Genomic DNA, 18,265 nt, shown 5'->3' with positions numbered 1-18,265 from the left:
TATCATAATGCTTTATAGTTCATAAAAAAATAATTTGAATATTAAACTATTACTACAATTTATTGTAACAATAAATATGTACATTGAAAAATCTGTCATGGATTTATTATATTAACGGAAAACTTTATTGAGTCAATGAATAATATAATTGAATCATGCATACGGTACGACTTTATTATTATTAATGCATGCAATCGTTAATTTGATTAATGATTTCATTACTTTATGATCACGTTTATTGATAATATGAAATGATGTAATTGACTACGTCATTGTATTAATGAATTTTTTCATAGATTTATTAAAAAGTTTTATTGAGACAATGAATAATGTAACTGAGTAATACATTAGATTTCATTAGTTTATGACCACGTGTTTTGATATTACGTAATAATATAATTGATTTATTCATTGTATTAATGAATTTTTTCGTAGATTAATTAAAAAACTTTCTTGAGACAACGAATTTTTTTATAGGTTATTGAAATTATTATTCATTGAATTAATGAATAATATAATTGAGTAATACATTTAATATTATTAGTATTAATGTATATATTTATTAATTTGGTGAATAACTTAGGCCAGTTTTTCAATAGTCCTTTAAACTGAAATTTAGCTAAACTCACTCTTCATCTTTTTCTAAAAGGGATTTCTTTTCAAGAGGGAAGAAGAGGGGAATAGTCGACTCTGATTGGTGGATTTCCTTGAACTATGAGAATATATTTCTAAATTTGGCTAAACAATTCCCAAATAATTGCAATAATAAAAAATAAGAAATATCTGTCTGCTAAGTCTACGGAAGTCGTCGACAGATGGCGGGTCGAGGCCTTCTTTCCTCGACCAGAGAAAGGAGGAAGCGACAAGAAGCGACGGCTGTGGCGCCTCTATCTGGAGGGAAGCGGAGCGGATAGTGCGGATACTCGCGCCAGGGGGGAAGGTTCTCGGTGCATTCGGAGTTCGGACGTTCGGAGTACTTCGAAGCCGTTCCTGGCCGTTCCAGTCTGGTCTGGCCATGTTACTAGCGCGGCGGCCTACGTTCGTCGTCATTAACGAGTCACAGTGCCAAGAAGATAATCGTCGCGCGCCTCATACGTAACGTAGTTTCCTCGCAACGACGTGGCCGGGATACGAGAGATTCGTGTTAGGGCCCACGGTGTGCAGGCCGGAGCCGCGGTAGCTGTATCATGTGCGTCTCCCTAGTGTCACAGAATTGAGGGCCCCCCTCCCTGGTTGTCCCCTTCCCCCGTGTCGGAGTGTTCGGCACGGAAGAGCACGAAGGATAGATAGAGTGAGACGGAGGAAAAGAAGAGAGGCAGAGGGAGAGAGAAAGCGAGAAGGAGAGCCAGGAAGACGCAAGAAGAACAGGAAAAGTTATAATGCATCCTGGAACGGCGGCTCGTCGCCGATGCGCCGTCGAACGTCTTCAGACGCTCCGGTCGCGCGAGGCTACGTCGGTCTCTCGGCGCAACGTCGTCGGACGCGGATGAGAAGAGGCGCCTCGCGTCTTCGTAGGCCAGCGGAGGCGCTACGAACAATTGCTAACAGCGCGTGATATACCCTGCGTTAGGTACGTTACACCGCGGGAGAGAGTGAGAGAGAGAGAGAGAGGGGGAGAGAGAGAGAGAGAGAGAGACGGCCTCGCGCGCGATTCACCTCAACTCGGGGCCCCCTATGTCCCCGCCCTCCACCACACCTCTCGTCTCGTCTTGTTCCTCGCGGTTCCTCTCGGCCCTATTGCCGTTGCATCGCGCGTCCGACGCGCGACCATGACGCGTTACTCCGTTTACGCGAACCCTGCGTGCCCCAACATACGGCACGAGCATTGGCGCGTTTCGCTCGAAACCTCGAATCGGGGCATCAAACTCCTAAGCGCCGCGCCGCCGCGATCTAGATCCCGATCTAAATCCCGACCTCGCGCGTCAACAACGTGGAGAGAAAAAGAAAGAGGGAGAGAGAAGAGAGAGAAAGAGAGAGGGGAACCCCTGGTGCTCGAGTTTTCAGCAATTTTCCAAGGAACACGACTCTCTTATCTCCTGGGTGCTGTTTCGTTATGGGAGACTCGCGTTTAACATCTGTCCAAGATAGTACTTTTAACAAGTTCTAAAGATAGGACAGTCGGACGCTCCTCCGTGAAAAACAATACCACCGGTATGTCTTGTTTGAACGCTTTTCTTATAGCGTTTTCTATTAGGGAAACTAGCGCAACATTGGTGCACACTGAGTGCAATTTTATTGCTCCAATTGTGAAAATCAGTTCACGTATTTTCAGTGTTTAATGTTCTATTGACAGAAATTTTTGTCAAATTAAACACAGTAGAACATTAAGCACTGAAAACATGTTGCGCTAGTTTTCCCAGTAGAAAACGCTATTAGCTCGATGCGTTCACACTTGTATACAATTCCATTTTACGCATAATGCTATCGCGGAAAGGTGTTAGTAATTGTCGGAATCGAGAAACTTTAAGTCGTAAGATTTTCTTCTCAGATTTTACGTAAAATAAGATATTTATGCACGTGCGTGCGCATATACAGATCTTACAGTTGTCGATCGGCGCGAACAGTGGTTTTTCGCTTTCCGATTAAAGTTTCTAGGAAACGACAAGCACGGACAACGCGAGAGCACGCATTTGGCACGGTACGACTTGCTGGGGAAGGCGATCGTTCGACGCGCGCGGTAACCGAGGACAGTTTATCGGAAGCGATCCATGATGATGGATGTCGCCCCGCAATAATAAACGAGCCGGCCAAGATCGCGCGGCAGGCACACGTGTGTGCACGCGCATACACGCACGTAGAATGCATCGGAGGCACGTGCGTGACGCGGCTATTAATCGCGCTGATTACAAGCGTCCAACGTCGCGTTTTCGAACGGGCGATTTCGAGGCGAGCAGAAGCGAGCGGTAGGATCGAAAGCGTTCAACATTTTGCGCACTCGCGTTTTTCAGCTGTTTCATGTACCATGATAATGCAATTTATTGTTGGATTTTTCCGGGTTTTTTTTTTAATAGCTAAAACTAAAACTTACGTACACTCTTTGTGCTTGAAGTGAAATCTGTGAAATAGGTATATGTTTGTGAAATTTGACGAAAGCGAGAAGGAAAGCTCTATAGCACGGTTCAGCGCAGCGATAAAAAACAAATCTATACTGTTAGGTATATTATCACATGCAAAGGAATTCTCACCTAATTTAATCACTTGAAATATCTCTGTTGTTTTTTACCAAAAGGTAAATAAGAAATTATTTGGATTTATGTAAATATCATGGTTTACAAAATTTAAATCGAAATTTGAAACACTTAAATCAGATTTTGTATTTTGATACGATTTTTCTACATTGATTTTCCTTGTTTCTCCAGGCAAAAATATCGAGGCGGACCGCCAGAAAAATCAATGCTTTACGAGATATTTCATATTTTATGTGCCGATATATATTCCGACATAAAACACGACATGCCGCGAGAGGTATTCGCCTTTCAAGCGGCCAAGCTGTACAAAAGTTCTCGCAAGAAACTCAGTATTTTACCTCGGGATAACATCGGAGCGCGTGCTTTCCATTTTCGTTATTATTTCGCTCGCTAGTCGCTCGGCTTGAGCCGTTCCGTTTTCGATCGTAAGCGCATTCGCATCGATCGAAATTATCGCACGATGGGTGCGGCATGTATATGCGGGTGTATATGTGTACGTATGTGCTCTCTCGGTCAAAATTCACGATAAGCTCGAGACGATCTCGTCCCGATCTCAATCGCGCGATTCAGCGTCACGTGGAAAATCGCGTGGAGCAAACGAGGCCGCTCCCGGAGTCTTGGTAATGACGGATCGCTTTTTGCGAGCGAATCTCGCGATCTCCTTCCAATCGGACGCGCGGTGCAGACGGTGCAGTTGCGGCGAATCGACAATTTCGTCTCGCACGTCTTCGACGTGAAGCGGCAAAAAAACAGAAACAACAACAACAAAAAATCCAGAAACCGCGAACACCCGTTGCGAGGGGAGTCAACCGCGTTTCAGAGTAATTACCAGCCAGGTCTGGTACGACTGTCTTCAATTGGTATACCGTTTCGAGCGCGCGGATACGCACGCTCGGCTCCGGCAGATAATAAACATCGTCGTTATACCTGCGTCTTGCTTGCGGTCGAAGGAAAATTTCACGCTGACCCGTCCTACGACGCCCCTTAACGTCTTGTCCCACAACACGTCACCGATCGGCTCCAATGATAGTCTGCGATAAGAATGTTTTCAGACGTGTGCGTGCGTGCGAGCGAGCGCACACGATACCTTTCGTTTCTCGCGTGAAACCACGTCAATTCGCTTAATGACGTTAATTCTGCGGATGCCAAGATGTCGTTCAAGAACGGGAACGACGAGTCCCGCGATCGCGCGAGGTCAGAGTAGGTAGTCGGCCGGTCGCGACTTAATGGAGAGAATCGCTGACGAGGATACGTCGTTGATTGCTAATCGATCTTGCGCGAAGTAAAATCGCTTGAAAGAGGCTGAAAAAACGGAGCATTATTGCATTACTATCTCCTGCTTGCACGTGAAACCGTTAAATCGCGCGAAAAGTTCGGTAAAATTTACCGTATAACTTGACGATCTTTTCGAAGATAGGCAAGACTTATCGAATGATCGCGAAATTTAAATTAATTTTATTTTTTTTTTCTATCATGCTTTTTCTTACGGCAATACCTTCGCGTCTAATCTCGCTGTATTGGCTGGTTTCAGGACAAGGTGCAATGGCTGACGACCGAAATAACCACCGGGGCTTCGTCAGGCAGCCACACGGGGTAAGTGACGTTTCGCCACGTTAATCGCCAAATAGATTGAGTCGCCGATTAGCGATGTCCTCGCGCAACGCAAAATTCGATAATTTTAGAAAAGTCGCGGAGCCGAGCCGCGAGGGAGGCGAACGAGTTGGCCGATGTCACACATCTCCGTGGCCGTCGAGAATCGACCACGTGGCTGCTCGTTCGATCGTCTTTCCCGCGGGAGCGTGAATTTTTAGATCGGAATGCATTCCGCGCTCTGACATTGACCGCACTGCCGCCGCACTCAGCTCGCGAGCAGCGGCTCTCATTTTCGTCCTCACCGCCGACGGATTACTCCGTGAAACGCGTCCTGGCGAGAAACAAGTCGGCGAGGTTCGATTTTCCGGAGCGCCCGGTTTTGCATCGACGACGTCGACGTCAACAACGCGTTTCCGAGAGGTCCTGGCGTGCTCCGTGCTCGAGAAACGAATAGTATAGATCGTCACCACGTGATTCGCTGACGGCATGGCTATCGTCGACAGACTCATCGCGGTTACGGATAGTACATTTCGGAAAATCGATGAGCTTCACAGGATTTGACGGCCACTTATCACGAACTAAACGCTTCTCGTTTGAAGAAATAAATCACGATGCCTGATCATGTCGAGAATTCCTTAAGATTTTTGGTAAACCATCCCAAAAGAGAGAGAGAGAGAGAAAATGTGTGTATGTGTATGCTCCGAGAACGGTAAATGCACGCGCGCGCGCGCGCGATGGCAGTTTGCGTAAATAAGCAGCTTAAAAATAGTTCACCGAGTGTGTTATACCGGAGAGCAAATAAAGCCTACCCGGCTTTAAAGTCATAGAGCACTGTTATACGAAAATTTCCCCGAATACCCTTGCCTCTGCGCTCCCACTCGTTTAACGAAAAATCTTGTGAAGCGGACTATTGCGAGGGCGTCGCGTCACTTCAGCACGACGCGCAAATAAATTTGCGATCGTCACTTAGGAGAGAAGAGACGTTTACTTTGTAAGAGATTCTCTTCATAAAACTTTGAAACTCTTTTGCGGTTCACAGTCTCGACCCTCTCATACTGTGTGTTTTATTTCGCGCGTTTTCATTTTGCAGTAGCTATAATGCAGGTAGCGCGGTTACTTGTATTGTTCTGCCTCTTACCAGAGGTAATCTTCTTCAAAGCGCTTACTTAAGTTTGTCCCGCGTTGACCCGTGGCATAATCACGCACAACGTAGCATTACGCGCGCTCTCTCGCCACAATGCTTGCTCATCGATTACTTACTTCCCCGATTAGTCCACCCACCGTGTGCGTCTGAATCTGCTTACGATGACGCAAATCCGGCCAACACGGCCGGATAGTGTCGTGCGTGCGTGGTCTTATTGGGGGGGGGGAAAAAAAAAAGAAAACAGGCTCCATCTTCGAGAAAAAGAAGAGGACATCCTGTCGTAAAGGGCAATCTCGACGACCACGTCCAAAGTTAATGAGATTTAATCTAGCTGAAAACTTGAGATGTAGAATCGGATAGGAGGTTTTTTCGCATTTATTCTCGCAGGACTCGTTGAACAAACTCGTGAAATGTGTAAAGTGTTCCATATTCATGCGACGTCTCGCGCACTTATAACTAAATTACGATTAAATTAACGATTAAGTCGCAACGTCGTCTCGCTTGTATCAGCTCGTCATGGAAAGAGCGAGTTCTTCGCGAGCGCGTCCTCGTTCGGAAGTCACGATCTCCAGGGAAAAGAAAGGGCATTCTTGAGACCCGAGACAGATGCGACCGTCATGCAACGCTAATTAATCAGTTGTTCTCGCTCCACTCTCACCTCTCTAATTTGATTCTGGATACCGCGCTTTCTGCGTCTTCCCCGCCCGCCCACTCTGTTTTCTCTTTCAATAGAAATTTCGATCCACAGGGCTGCATTCGTTTCGTTCCGTTTCATTCCGAGTTTAGAAAATGTAACGTAATGCGGTTTGAAAAAAAAGCATGCAGACAACGACTCGTGCCGATCGACTGCCTCTGCTCGCGTGCAAAATATTGCGCACGTTCGCGAAAGTGGCCCGTTGCCGGGCTCTTTTCATCGAAACGGAGTGAGAAACGTTCAAGGCGGTCATTCCGCAATTCGTTTTTAACATATATAGGGACGCGGTTCTCCTCGTGCTTCCGAGGCGATCGCGCGTTCGAGCGGTTATCGATTCGATCTTGCGAACTTGATGAGTCGCGTCGTCATTCACGTATGGAGCAAAAGGCATAACGTAACGGTCGACAAAATAAGAAAATTAAGAAGACGCATCCTGTAATTTTGCAACAGTCTTTGACCACATCTCGTTCTCAATCGAGAAACCGATTTCGAAATCGCTTTAACCGCGTATATCCAGAAAAAAAAGAGAAACGTGAAGATTGCATATTACACGACTCTGGAAAACTTTTGCTCGCAATGCGATTCTGGCTGCAAACGAGTTGTTCGATTGAAAGTTTTATTTTCTCCATTATACATTCAAATTAAACGTTTCTTTCGAAACTTGGAGTTCTTTCTACTTCTACTTCTTCCTATCTATTATTGAAAATGAATATAATGGATCTTGGGTTTTCATTTTCCTATAAAATTTTGCGTCAAAAATGTCTCCTTCGGTTTACGACGAGTATTTTATTTCAGCAATCGGTATATCGCGGTGTTTCAGCGGCAAAATCGACGGGGGTCTCGCAGGGAACCTGCGATCGAAGAATTGATCGACCGGTTTAACTTTCGCGGATGGCGAACTTTCGCGTTTTCGACCGTGAGTGTCGTCTCTCGCTGTGTCACGAATTCGACCGCAACCTCCATTAAACTTATCGTTATGACGCACGCAGACGCTTTCACACAAATCATTTTGATAAAAAATATTTCGGCAAATTTCTTGTTTTCAACCTTGAAACTTTATGTCAAACTTTACTTTATAGAAATGTTCTTTTTTTTCTTATTTTCACTGAACGAGAGGCGAAGACTCATTGGTCTTTTTATATCCTGTACCGATGCCAATGACAGACCACATCCGAGAAGCTTTTTCATGTCGCGTCAAATATGTATAACCGATTCGCGTTCGATCACCGAAGCCAAACAACAATCGACAACATTAACTTTAGAACACATCTTCCAGAGCATCCAGAAAACACACCATGGATCTAGGAGACCCATGCAACTTTGATAAGCTGTATAGTTCAGATAAATATTTTTGGACTTATATTTTTTTTAGTTTGAAGCTCTGAAACTTAGGAATATGTCTAATGGATTTTAATACCGTTTTGTCAAGTCATAAAGTTAAAACTAAATGTCGAAAATAGAAAATTTTCCGAGCAAGCAAAGTTTTGTCTGGGTCTGGGAGATCCACGCTGTGTGATTTCTGCCGGTTCTAGAGTTAATGGAATTAAAAGGGTGGATCATCTAACTAAGCAAAGAAGGAGAAGTCGACAGAGTATGGTACTCCGGCACTGTGTTCCAAGAGCGACGGATATCCGCGAAAGGAGAAGAAGAAAATTCCATCGGAGAGAGGAGCGAGATAAGAGCGACGCGTCGCGCCGAGAGAGGTCGAGCCGTCGGTCACCGGTGGCGGACGGCTCGAAAACGCGCGTGCCGCGGTAGCGGCTATCGCCGACGGCTATCGCTATGTTTTGTAGGAGGTGACGATAACGATGACGCGACGTCGTCAGGAGGGAGTAATGCGCATCGTGTTCGCGAATTTCCCATGGTTGGGCCGCCGTTGACGGTAGTCGGTCGCGGCAGTATTGCCGTGACCATCGCGCCGGTTATGGTATCGCGAATGACGACGACGACGACAACGACGACGTGACGTTCAGCGACTCCGACTCGGAGTCCACGTCCCGATAGATAAATCGCGTGAAGATTCGCGCGGACGAGCCGTGCAGCGTCTCCTTACCTGACATTCAACTCGGCGACGAAGACGCCGGGGATAAGAAGATGTCGATCGCGACGACGATGGCATACCCGTTAGTGCATGCCGCGGAAAATTAATCCGTAAGAGAAGACTCGTCCGTCATCCCTCGCGATGAGTTTCACACTCGATTGATCCACGGATAAGTCGACCGACACTACGTACGATGCGAAATCTGCTCGACGAGGTTTTTTTCTTTGAGACACCAAAGACGCTTTTGACAGAGCGAAGAGCGTAAATGTCGTTGAAATAAAAAACATATCTCTTATCAATTTTTCAGTAAAATTGATTTTTCGATACTAAAATTAGAAATGTAGGGCACGGATCTTGGGTGGCATTAAGCATTTAGCGGGCTATGGCTGACCTTTTAAAGATATCCATCCTCTATTCCTGAAAAAAGGTTTCGAGTAACATTTTGAAAAATTGCACGATTGATTACGTGTTTATTCAACCGGCTCGGAGACTCTCAAAGATTGTATACGTTTGCAGCCGGATGTGATATTCTTGTCCTGCTAGATTAGCCGATTTCACGCTCGGCGACAAAACGAATCTCTCGCGAGAGGCGCGAGTTCCCGGAGATGCGTGTGAGATCCTTTCCCGCACTTCTTTCACTTCTCGCTTTTCATTCACTCACGGTAGAGCCGCGAGTTTCTTTCCCTCCAGTCAGTTCTCCTTTTCATTTTCTTTCGGCGAGGTCGCATCGCCATGGATGAAGCATTCCACTTTTTAAACGCGACGCGTTTAAGGCTCGTGCTCGCCTCGATTCGAGGCACGTCCGCGACGCCGAAAAGGAAACTGCGCGGCTCGGTATGTGTCCGCGAGATCCTTTTTTATTTTCATTTCAAAGATCGGCGACTACACAATCCATGCGTATATGGATTGAGCGAGCGATTGATCAATATACAATTAGATCAATGTAACAAAATAAATCAATATCACACGTCAAAAACAAATGGTTGTCTAACGTCGAAATTCCAGCGAAATTCCCATTTTTCATTGGAAAAGTTGGAAATCGCCTATCGGTCGTCGATCGGAGTTGCTTCTTATGTAAGAGTCGCCGGTAAAACGGAATTACGTAAGCCACTTGCACGCGGGACGTGCTGAATCGTATTAACACTGATACAAGGAAAACGCTCGCGAATAGTGCGCGGCGATTGGCATGCGAAATGAGAATAGTTGTCGCGTGGCGTGAGCGACAGGAGAATACAATTATCGCGTATTGTTCGCGATTGGAGTCGAGGATGAAATTTGGCCGATCCATTCGAGAAAACAAGAACATTCCAATCACGTTTTCTTCCTTGAAAAGCGAGCGAACGAGAGAATCGTTTATTACCGCATCCTGTTTTTAATATCGTGAATATGAAGATCGCACTCGTTCCGCTCATACAACGACCGTCGACTCGATATTTCTCTGAAATGGTAAACAAACGGCCGTAACGCTCCCCGGAACTCGACGTTATCGATGTCGGAACTGCGCGCCGTCGGCGCGTCGTGCTCGTTGGCGAAGGCGGAAATGGCGAGCGTCGCGGTCAGCGAAAAGGATAACAGACCTCGAATCGAAGATCGGAGCCCCACGCGAGCGTTGGCGTGAACCGGTTTGCGATCGGTTAACGGCTGATTAAAACTTTAGGCGAGGTTTCTGCGGGATCTAAGGAAGGAGATTCTCCAAAAGAATCTTCCCTCCGCGCGTTCTCAAAGACGACGAGATGATATTCCCTTCTTCAGCCGATTTGAAATCAATTTCTTTCCAGAAAAAAATTTCTTTGAAGCACCTATGACTCTCGAATGATTAACGAAGGACGATAAGAGGCTTTTGATGAATTAAAAAAAAAACAGGATCCTATTCTTCAGTTAATTCCAAGCAGAGTGATCAAGAGAGATTTGATTGAAGTTTAATTATAAAAGTAAAAGTTGGAAAAGATAAACGATTGTATGCTCATGAAGGAGAAATCGTCTCCAAATTGCAGTTTACGAATGACGCGTCCGGTAACGCAATAGCGATATTTCTAGTCGAATATTTGACACAATATCCACAGAAAAAAAAAGAAGTGTCAAATCAACACTTATACTCGTATGTATACGCAACAATCTATAATCTTGAAGTGAAATTATAAACTTACTTCAACGAAGTCACTTATACTACAGGTAAACGAAGTTTTATATAGTTTTATATAGTTCAAGGAAAAAAAAGTTGAAATGAAAAGTTGTAATTCTTATAAAAGGATTACAGATTGTTACGTACATACAAGTATATAAGTTTTGATTTGACACTTCTTTTTTTCTGTGTCGCGTCGAGCGAATGCCATATAAACGTGTTGTTCGACAGCACACACGATGAAGCTTTTGTGCATAACATCGTCGATTCGAGGGTGAGAAAATGAGTTCGTTAATGTACTCGCGACCTTGCGTGATGGCGTTCCCTCTTCTCGCAAGTGGATTTCAATGTATGCATACATAAATACCTCTCTTCCTGACCTGCCCGTTCCCCCCGTCCTCGCCGACTTCCATCCTGTCCCGAGAGCAAGACGTGTTTCGCGAGCGCGAGCGTATATTGAACGTATGTAGTATGTACGTCGCGATTTACGATGCGTGACCAGAAGGTCGGGCGGCGAGGAAGGGGGGGGGGGGGCAGGACACACGCGTGTCCGAAGACGCCGCGACACAAACGTGTGTCCACGTAATTATTGACCGTGTCGTTCCGCACTCTGTACGGTTTGGTGACCCACTTGCCGTTGACAACGCCTATTCTCTTCTGACCTACATCGTCATCGCGACGCTCGCTCACGTCCGCGCGATCTGTTTTCCATGCATTGCAGGAACATCCGATCGACCGACTTCGCTCGCCTGCGAAATACCGGAAAACCGCGCGGCACGAGACAATAATAACGGAGCGGTATACGCAAGTCACTTCGGTATGCGGTACCGCGACAAAAATTTCGATATTATCGATTCCCTTTATTCGTATTGGCGTCGCGTTGCCGCGCGCATCGCGTTATTCGTGACTATCGGACAGGACGGCTGAATAAAAAAGAAGATGCTATCGACTGAAGTTTCGAAAAGGTACCGTCGGGCGTTGATACGCGCGACTCCGCACGCGTCCGAAATGCATCCGAGCGGATTAGATAACGCGGAAAACCGCGAAACGCCGCTGATTGCCGTCTTATCGTCGCTTCGTCGACTGCTTGTTTTAGTTTTTAGTGTATCTTGTTTTATCTCATTTTCCTATATTTGAGATAAATTATATTTTCGCCATGAGTTAAGCCCCTTGCACAATGTCAGGCAACAGGCAATAGGAACAGAATTTCCAACGTGACGGAAACTCTGTGTCTATTGCCTGTGTCACTCTTTATTCTGCATTTATACATGATTTCTGATTTCTATTCCCTGTTCTTATTGCCTGTTGCCTAGCATTGTGCAAAGGCTGTTATCCTGCTATTTCGTAAATTAAAAAAAGAAAGAATTCGAAACGTTCGTTTGTCTTTGAAGGAAAGACGTCTTTAATCTCTGCCTTTTCGAGGCTTTAGCGCTTTGAAGTCTTGTATATGTTGGACTTTTGTCGGTAATCGATTTCTTCTCTATCTCGGAGATAGATGTCCTGTTTCCATCCCTGTGCTCGCTTCCTGTGATTTCACTTTGAGCAAAGCGATTTTCGCTTGTCTCAATCCTATAGGTATACGATTATAGCGAACCGGAGCCGCGTATTTTTTGGCGTTTCGCCAAATTTTACTCAACTCGCCCCGCGATAGAGAACGAGAACGCGCTAAACGTCTCTCCAGCTCTCCGCCGCCTCCGCCTCGCGGAGTCGGCTTGGAATAATTCTTGGCGGATATCCACGAGTCTGTCTGTCGCGTTTTCGCGTTGCATCGACTTTCCTAGTATTAGTCGGCCTACCTAGACTACAAGTCAAGAGAGAGAGAGAGAGAGAGAGAGAGAGAGAGAGAGAGAGAGAGAGAATAACGAGAAGGAACTTGATCGATGTTCCGCAAATATACAGTTCGCGCGTGAATTCGGAATTCTATTTCGGTAATTCGAACCTAATCTGGCCTTCAATATTTGATAACTATGCGTTGTTTGTTAGCTATTCGAAGCGATGATAGCTATTAACACTCGTGATTGCGTGTATTGGAAATCTCGCGACATATGCAAGATACGTGTATATTTTTGCGATTCGCTCGTCTTGCTAGAGTGTGCTTATCATTAACGTTGAGCGAGAGATCAAGATAATGGAGTAGTCAAGTGATTTGGAGCACTCAGAAAAAATGAACCGTCTAAACAGGTGGAAAACAAAATAATATAGCAAATACAATTGTAATTCTATAACATCTTGGAAGAAAAAAAAGAAGGAAGAGTTAACGTTTCTTCAATGAAGTACTTGGAAAATATATTTACTGTATTCATTAGTCATTTTAATTTTAAGACTTTTAAAGACGTCTGATATATCCGAGGATATATCAGATGTATTTTTAATATATTCTTAATTGGCGCTTTTGAAATTTTTGGCATACGCAGAAAAAAAAGAAGTGTCAAATCAAGACTTATATACTCGTATATACGCAAACATTTATAATCTTGAAATGAGATCTATTGTGTTAAACAAAGGAAACTTGAATAAACTCATTTATATAGTTCAATCAAGAAAAGAAGTTAAATAAACAGTTGAAATTCTTATAAGAAAAGATTATAGATTATTGAAAATGTATGTATGTAAGTACGAGTATATAAGTTTTGATTTAATATTTCTTTTTTTTTGTGTAACTAAAGGTTTATTAAGTTAACAAAAATCGTTGAGTTTCATCGAGAATTGATTAATTAATTGTATATAGGCAGGACACTCGTCTCCCCCGCCACCAGCGCCGAGTTCGGGCCCTGGTCCAGGAGATCCGGCGTCTCCCAGATCCGTTCAGAAGGAGAACTCGCCTCCTCGTGGTCCTCGAACCCTTCTGCTCCGGCGCAGCGAGAATGGCTACGGATTCACGCTGCGACATTTCATCGTCTATCCGCCCGAGTCCTGTTGCGTGAGTATCGTCGAGCGGCGAGTAAAGCAGGGGGCTCTCTGAAATCGAGCGAGAATGAAAGTGGATCCCTTATGCGTTGTTTGCAGATGCTGCCGGGACACGAGCGGACCAAGGTCGACGAGCCCATGGACACGATCTTCGTGAAACAGGTGCGGGCGAATTCGCCGGCGGCTGAGGCAGGTTTGCGCACTGGTGACCGCGTCGTCTCCGTCGACGGGACGCCTACCCGGGGTGAGCAGTACGCCAGCGTAGTGCAACGCATTCAACAAGCGGGACCGTGGCTACGCCTCCTCGTAGTCTCCAAGGAGGACGACATTCTGCAACGGGTACGGAAGATTTTTGCATTCCCACGAGCGGCAGCTTTCTGCTCGTAAAATGCCACCTGTCTCTTACTTCATTTTCCGCGCTCATATTTTATTAGCGATGCCGCAGTTTATTGATTTATCAAGTTTACTTAATTTCCAACGCAATTCAATATTTTCTTCACGCATGCTCTTATACGTCTACGATAAGAAGAACAAACAATTATTAATACGGATATCTTTCTAAACTTTCTAGTACTTTGGCGATACGGCGCATAATCCTGAAACGAATCAACGACCGCGATTGCGTTCCCCGGAGAGACTATCGCAGAAACAACGCAAGTCGATGAGCAGCATGATCCCGGGCGGATCGCCGAGAACGCGACAATCTTGGGTTTGTTCTCTACCGTCATCCGAGAGTCCAAATCATCAAGAGGAAGCGATGTGCAGGATGTCGCCGTCAACGATGTCTCAATTTCCGATTATGGAATCTCAAATCGCGAACGCATTGCAGCAACAGAAACAGCAGCAACGAAGAGGCATCTCGGAAGCAAGCGCATTATACGATCTTTCGGAGGACTCTCGAGTTCCGGGGAGGAAATTGCAGTTGCTGCGTGAGGATAATGTGCAACCGAGCGGCCGATTGTCCCTGGATTCGAAATACGATCTGTATGATAGGACGCGGCCCGAGTCGGTGTACTCACGGCCAAGCAACGAACAGCTCTACGACAGAATCAACGATCCGATTTACGAGCGTGTGCGCGTCAGCGAGCACCATCCACAGCATTATTATCAGCCGTCTTTGTTACGTTATCCGGTCTCGCAAGCAGAGCCGCAGGTGCCGATCTACCGGCCGATCAAGCGAATGGTGGCTCGACGAGCCAGTGAGGGCAGCGGCAACATTGATTCTGAGATGGCGAGTTACGGCAGCATCGACGCGCTGAGATCGAGCGAGTCCAGCAGATTGAGCATGGAATCGAGACGGGACTCGTCGCCCGCCGCTAGCAAGGACAGCATGTCTCCCTACGATTCAAATTCGACTCTAACCGGCAACGAGTGCTCCGACGATTCCGTCATTATGAACAGACTCCGTAAGAGCTTCGAGCAGAAGGCGGAATTTCTCCGGCGGCCGAGTTATCCCGTCGGTTGGTCTGTCGAGCCGTCGCTGCTACCGAACATCGATCAATCCGCGGTGATCCAGAGGGAATTCTACGCAAGGCCGCAAAAGCTGCAGAGACAAATCTGGCCGCCTGGTCAGAATGAACAACAGCAGAGACAGCAATCTCCTACGAGAAGGTCTCAAGAGAGGAATGTCGTTACCAAGACCGTCACGAGTTTGAATAAGCCGTCAAATCAGAGCGTGCAGAGGATAAAGGACGTGGACTCTAACTCTGAGTATTCGAAGCCGCGCAACGATCAACAACTTGGAGACAATCAGTCTGTAGCTGGAGATCACTGTTACTCGCCATCGCTTCTCTATGACAACGAGCTCGCGAAGGAACAGCAATACCGAGGCGCTGGCAAAGGTAGTTTCGTCAGCATCCTGTCGAGAATACACGAGAACATTAGTACAAATCAGCAACAGACGTCAGAAGAGACGCGAAACGGTTCCTCGTCGCTACCATCTTCCCCGGGACCGGACAAGAAAGCCGGCAACGACAGATTTCCGGTACCGCCGCAGGGCTTGCAGATCGTCTCGAGACGCGCTAAACAGTTCGAGTCCGGTCGTTTGCTGAGCGACGAGGATGAGCCCGCTGGTGATCGAACGAATCTTTACAAGAGCGAATTGTCCAGATTGTCAAATAAGAGAAGTGTACCGAATGTAGCTGTGCGAAAACGAGAGTTCGAGTCGAAAGCCGAGAACCAGGACTCGAGAAGATTACCGGCCAGAGAAACGAAATCTCTTGACACTGGTAAGCACAATGTAATCGCCTTTTCATTTTCCTGTTAAATTGATGCGAAATGATTGGCGTCACATTTGTCAGATAAAGTTGTAACAAAATTCAAGCAAAATTATCGCTACTGCCTTCAATACATTTATTTCTTTATCTAAGGAAATCTTTTCAATCCTCAAGCAATAATTTGGATGACTTTATTTAGCACAAAACTCCATGAAAAAACGACAAAACTTTTGCATCAACCCAAATATTGAATTGTGTAAACTTCTATCGACCGACGTTTCGATGGTAATCGCTATGAATTTCACGATTAATTAGGATTAGATCAAATTAATAATGCTAATTGTCAGATCAATGCTCAGTAAACAAGTGTCATCGTTTAGGTGCAGCATTGACAGGCAACAGAATAATTCCTATAGGCAGCAAGCATATCCATTGCGAGCCACCAGCCGACTATAAAGAGAGTAAAGGTAGATAAAATTAAGAAGCTGTATCGAATACTGCTTGTGCATTGTCGTCTTGTGCCGCTCTTGTGCTGTCAGTGATTCGTTCGCATTCAGTGTGGACCGCGATCACGATTTGGCGTTAATAATGTAATGTTAATATGATAGATGATACAATAATTAATACACCTTACCCGCTTCTCACGCTCTAACTAAGACAAAAATAGGTACATGTTTATTATCCCTACATAGATAAAATCGTAACATAGATAAAATCGCAATTAGTTTTAATAATTCATTTTTATCGTTTAAAACCGTGTTTGGAAGAGACGCGCGAGATTGCTTCCAAGCGGAAGTAATCGGATAAAGCCGTGATACACCGGAATTTGTCGACGTAACATTATGCACAAAGGGGACATTAACTGCCCCCTTGCACCCGACGTTTTTGTTGCCCAGCTTCTTATGATATGTGGGTAATTCAAAATAGCAACGACGTATCCGCTGGTGCTTCTACATAGCGACAACAACACAGCCGCACACGCTATATATAATATTATACTCTACTTCCGTTGGTTATTAACAAAGCGATAGATGTTGATCAGCAGTCGTTTGTACAAGAAATATAATAATACGCCGTAACGATGCTATAATAATCCCGTCGTTTAATCGAGCAGATGTGCCTACTATGGAGACAGAATCAGTGCGTTTGAGAGCACGCAGCAACAGCGCGGAGTCCTGGGAGGCTACGAACGGTCCAGCGGCACGGAGCAACGCCAGGCATACGTGGCAGACCGCCGAGGAGGAAGGTAGCACCGAGGACAACAATAAAGCCTACCGCAATCAGGACAATTATTTACAGTCGGCCAAACTGCAAATCGGTTAGTCCCTTTGGCCGCTATCACTTACGTTTTACAGATATACATCACTACTCACACATATCCACGTTACATAAAGGTCGAGCATAAAGCGTTAATAATCGTCCCATTGATTTCTCTTTCAGCACCAGTCAATGGTTCTTCGCCCAACGGCTCGACCAATAACGCTGCGGTACTTAGGCGACAGAAGAATGCACGGATCAGTGAGTTCGAACGATGAGGATATTTTTAACATTACGTGCAATTATTGCGACGCACGCTTTAAGCGCGATGTGGACGCGTTTTATCGAAATTATAAGCGCGCGCACTTGCACCAGAAACTTCTCTCGCACGTAATAAATCAGTTATATAAAGAAATCTCCACTTGACAATGCTATTATGATTCAGCGTGAAATCCATTTGAAAAGAGACCATTGTTTTTACATGCACATTGAAGCATAACAGTATTGTAGTTTTAAACGACATCTTCTTAAACAAATGAGTTATTTATTTGTCGAATATTTCGATTTCAAGCCTTTATCAACGAGTACTCGTGATAATTATAAACCTAATGTCGAAACTTCAAAACATGTTAAAAGAGAGAAAGCGTTACGATTACAATTTCATGAAACAAAAAGAGAAAACAGGTTTATAATCATTATAATCGATATAATCGTAATTTAATAGGTGACGAGGATCGTGCTACCAGACGGGTTTCGTATCTGAAGGCAACCTGGGGCGAACGAATGCACGTTGATAGCGATCTGGAGCTCAGCGATTCCGAACCCGTTCACATTCACAGAAAGTAAAGTAATCTTTTGATACGCGCATCTTGAGTCTTGACGCCGCGATGACATTCGAATGTGCTGATTTTAAGCCACCGATTTGTCTTTCCTTGAACACACAAAGATATCGTCAACAACACGTTTTCCCCTCCCGTGCTTCTCGTAAGGTTCGCTCGCGCGAGGTGAAGTAACGACCCCGATAGGAAAAGATTCATTAGTGTTGCTGCAAATATTGGGACATAATTGCAGCATTCTCAATTTTATCCCGATTTCGTCATATA

At 45.3% G+C, this 18,265-nt stretch overlaps 1 protein-coding gene across 9 annotated transcripts in view; it reads left to right on the top strand.

The window, feature by feature from the left end:
• Nucleotides 1-908: 908 nt before the first annotated feature.
• LOC112451652 (rho GTPase-activating protein 21) overlaps nt 909-18,265 on the top strand; it is a 32,923-nt gene continuing 15,566 nt past the window's right edge. For 6 of the 9 annotated variants that reach the window (XR_003040397.1, XM_025011415.1, XM_025011416.1 and 3 more), the window contains exons 1-9: nt 3,056-3,155; nt 4,720-4,781; nt 13,511-13,702; nt 13,789-14,028; nt 14,261-15,917; nt 16,286-16,372; nt 17,020-17,223; nt 17,346-17,423; nt 17,887-18,004. Coding sequence is in view for 8 of the 9 variants with exons in the window: in XM_025011415.1 (XP_024867183.1) it covers nt 3,071-3,155; nt 4,720-4,781; nt 13,511-13,702; nt 13,789-14,028; nt 14,261-15,917; nt 16,286-16,372; nt 17,020-17,223; nt 17,346-17,423; nt 17,887-18,004 (2,723 nt within the window). In the remaining variant the exon portion in view is untranslated. Of the gene's footprint in view, nt 1,571-2,764; nt 2,904-3,055; nt 3,156-4,719; nt 4,782-13,510; nt 13,703-13,788; nt 14,029-14,260; nt 15,918-16,285; nt 16,373-17,019; nt 17,224-17,345; nt 17,424-17,886; nt 18,005-18,265 lie in introns of those variants that run through there. The other 3 variants (XM_025011413.1, XM_025011414.1, XM_025011412.1) reach the window with 3 other exon arrangements.

Source organism: Temnothorax curvispinosus, unplaced genomic scaffold (genome assembly GCF_003070985.1).
Source record: "Temnothorax curvispinosus isolate PA1 unplaced genomic scaffold, ASM307098v1 QBEX01002449.1, whole genome shotgun sequence".
NCBI classification, from domain to species: Eukaryota; Metazoa; Arthropoda; class Insecta; order Hymenoptera; family Formicidae; genus Temnothorax; species Temnothorax curvispinosus.
The sequence above is the reverse complement of the archived record's forward strand: the minus strand, read 5'-3'. Positions and strand labels throughout refer to the sequence as shown.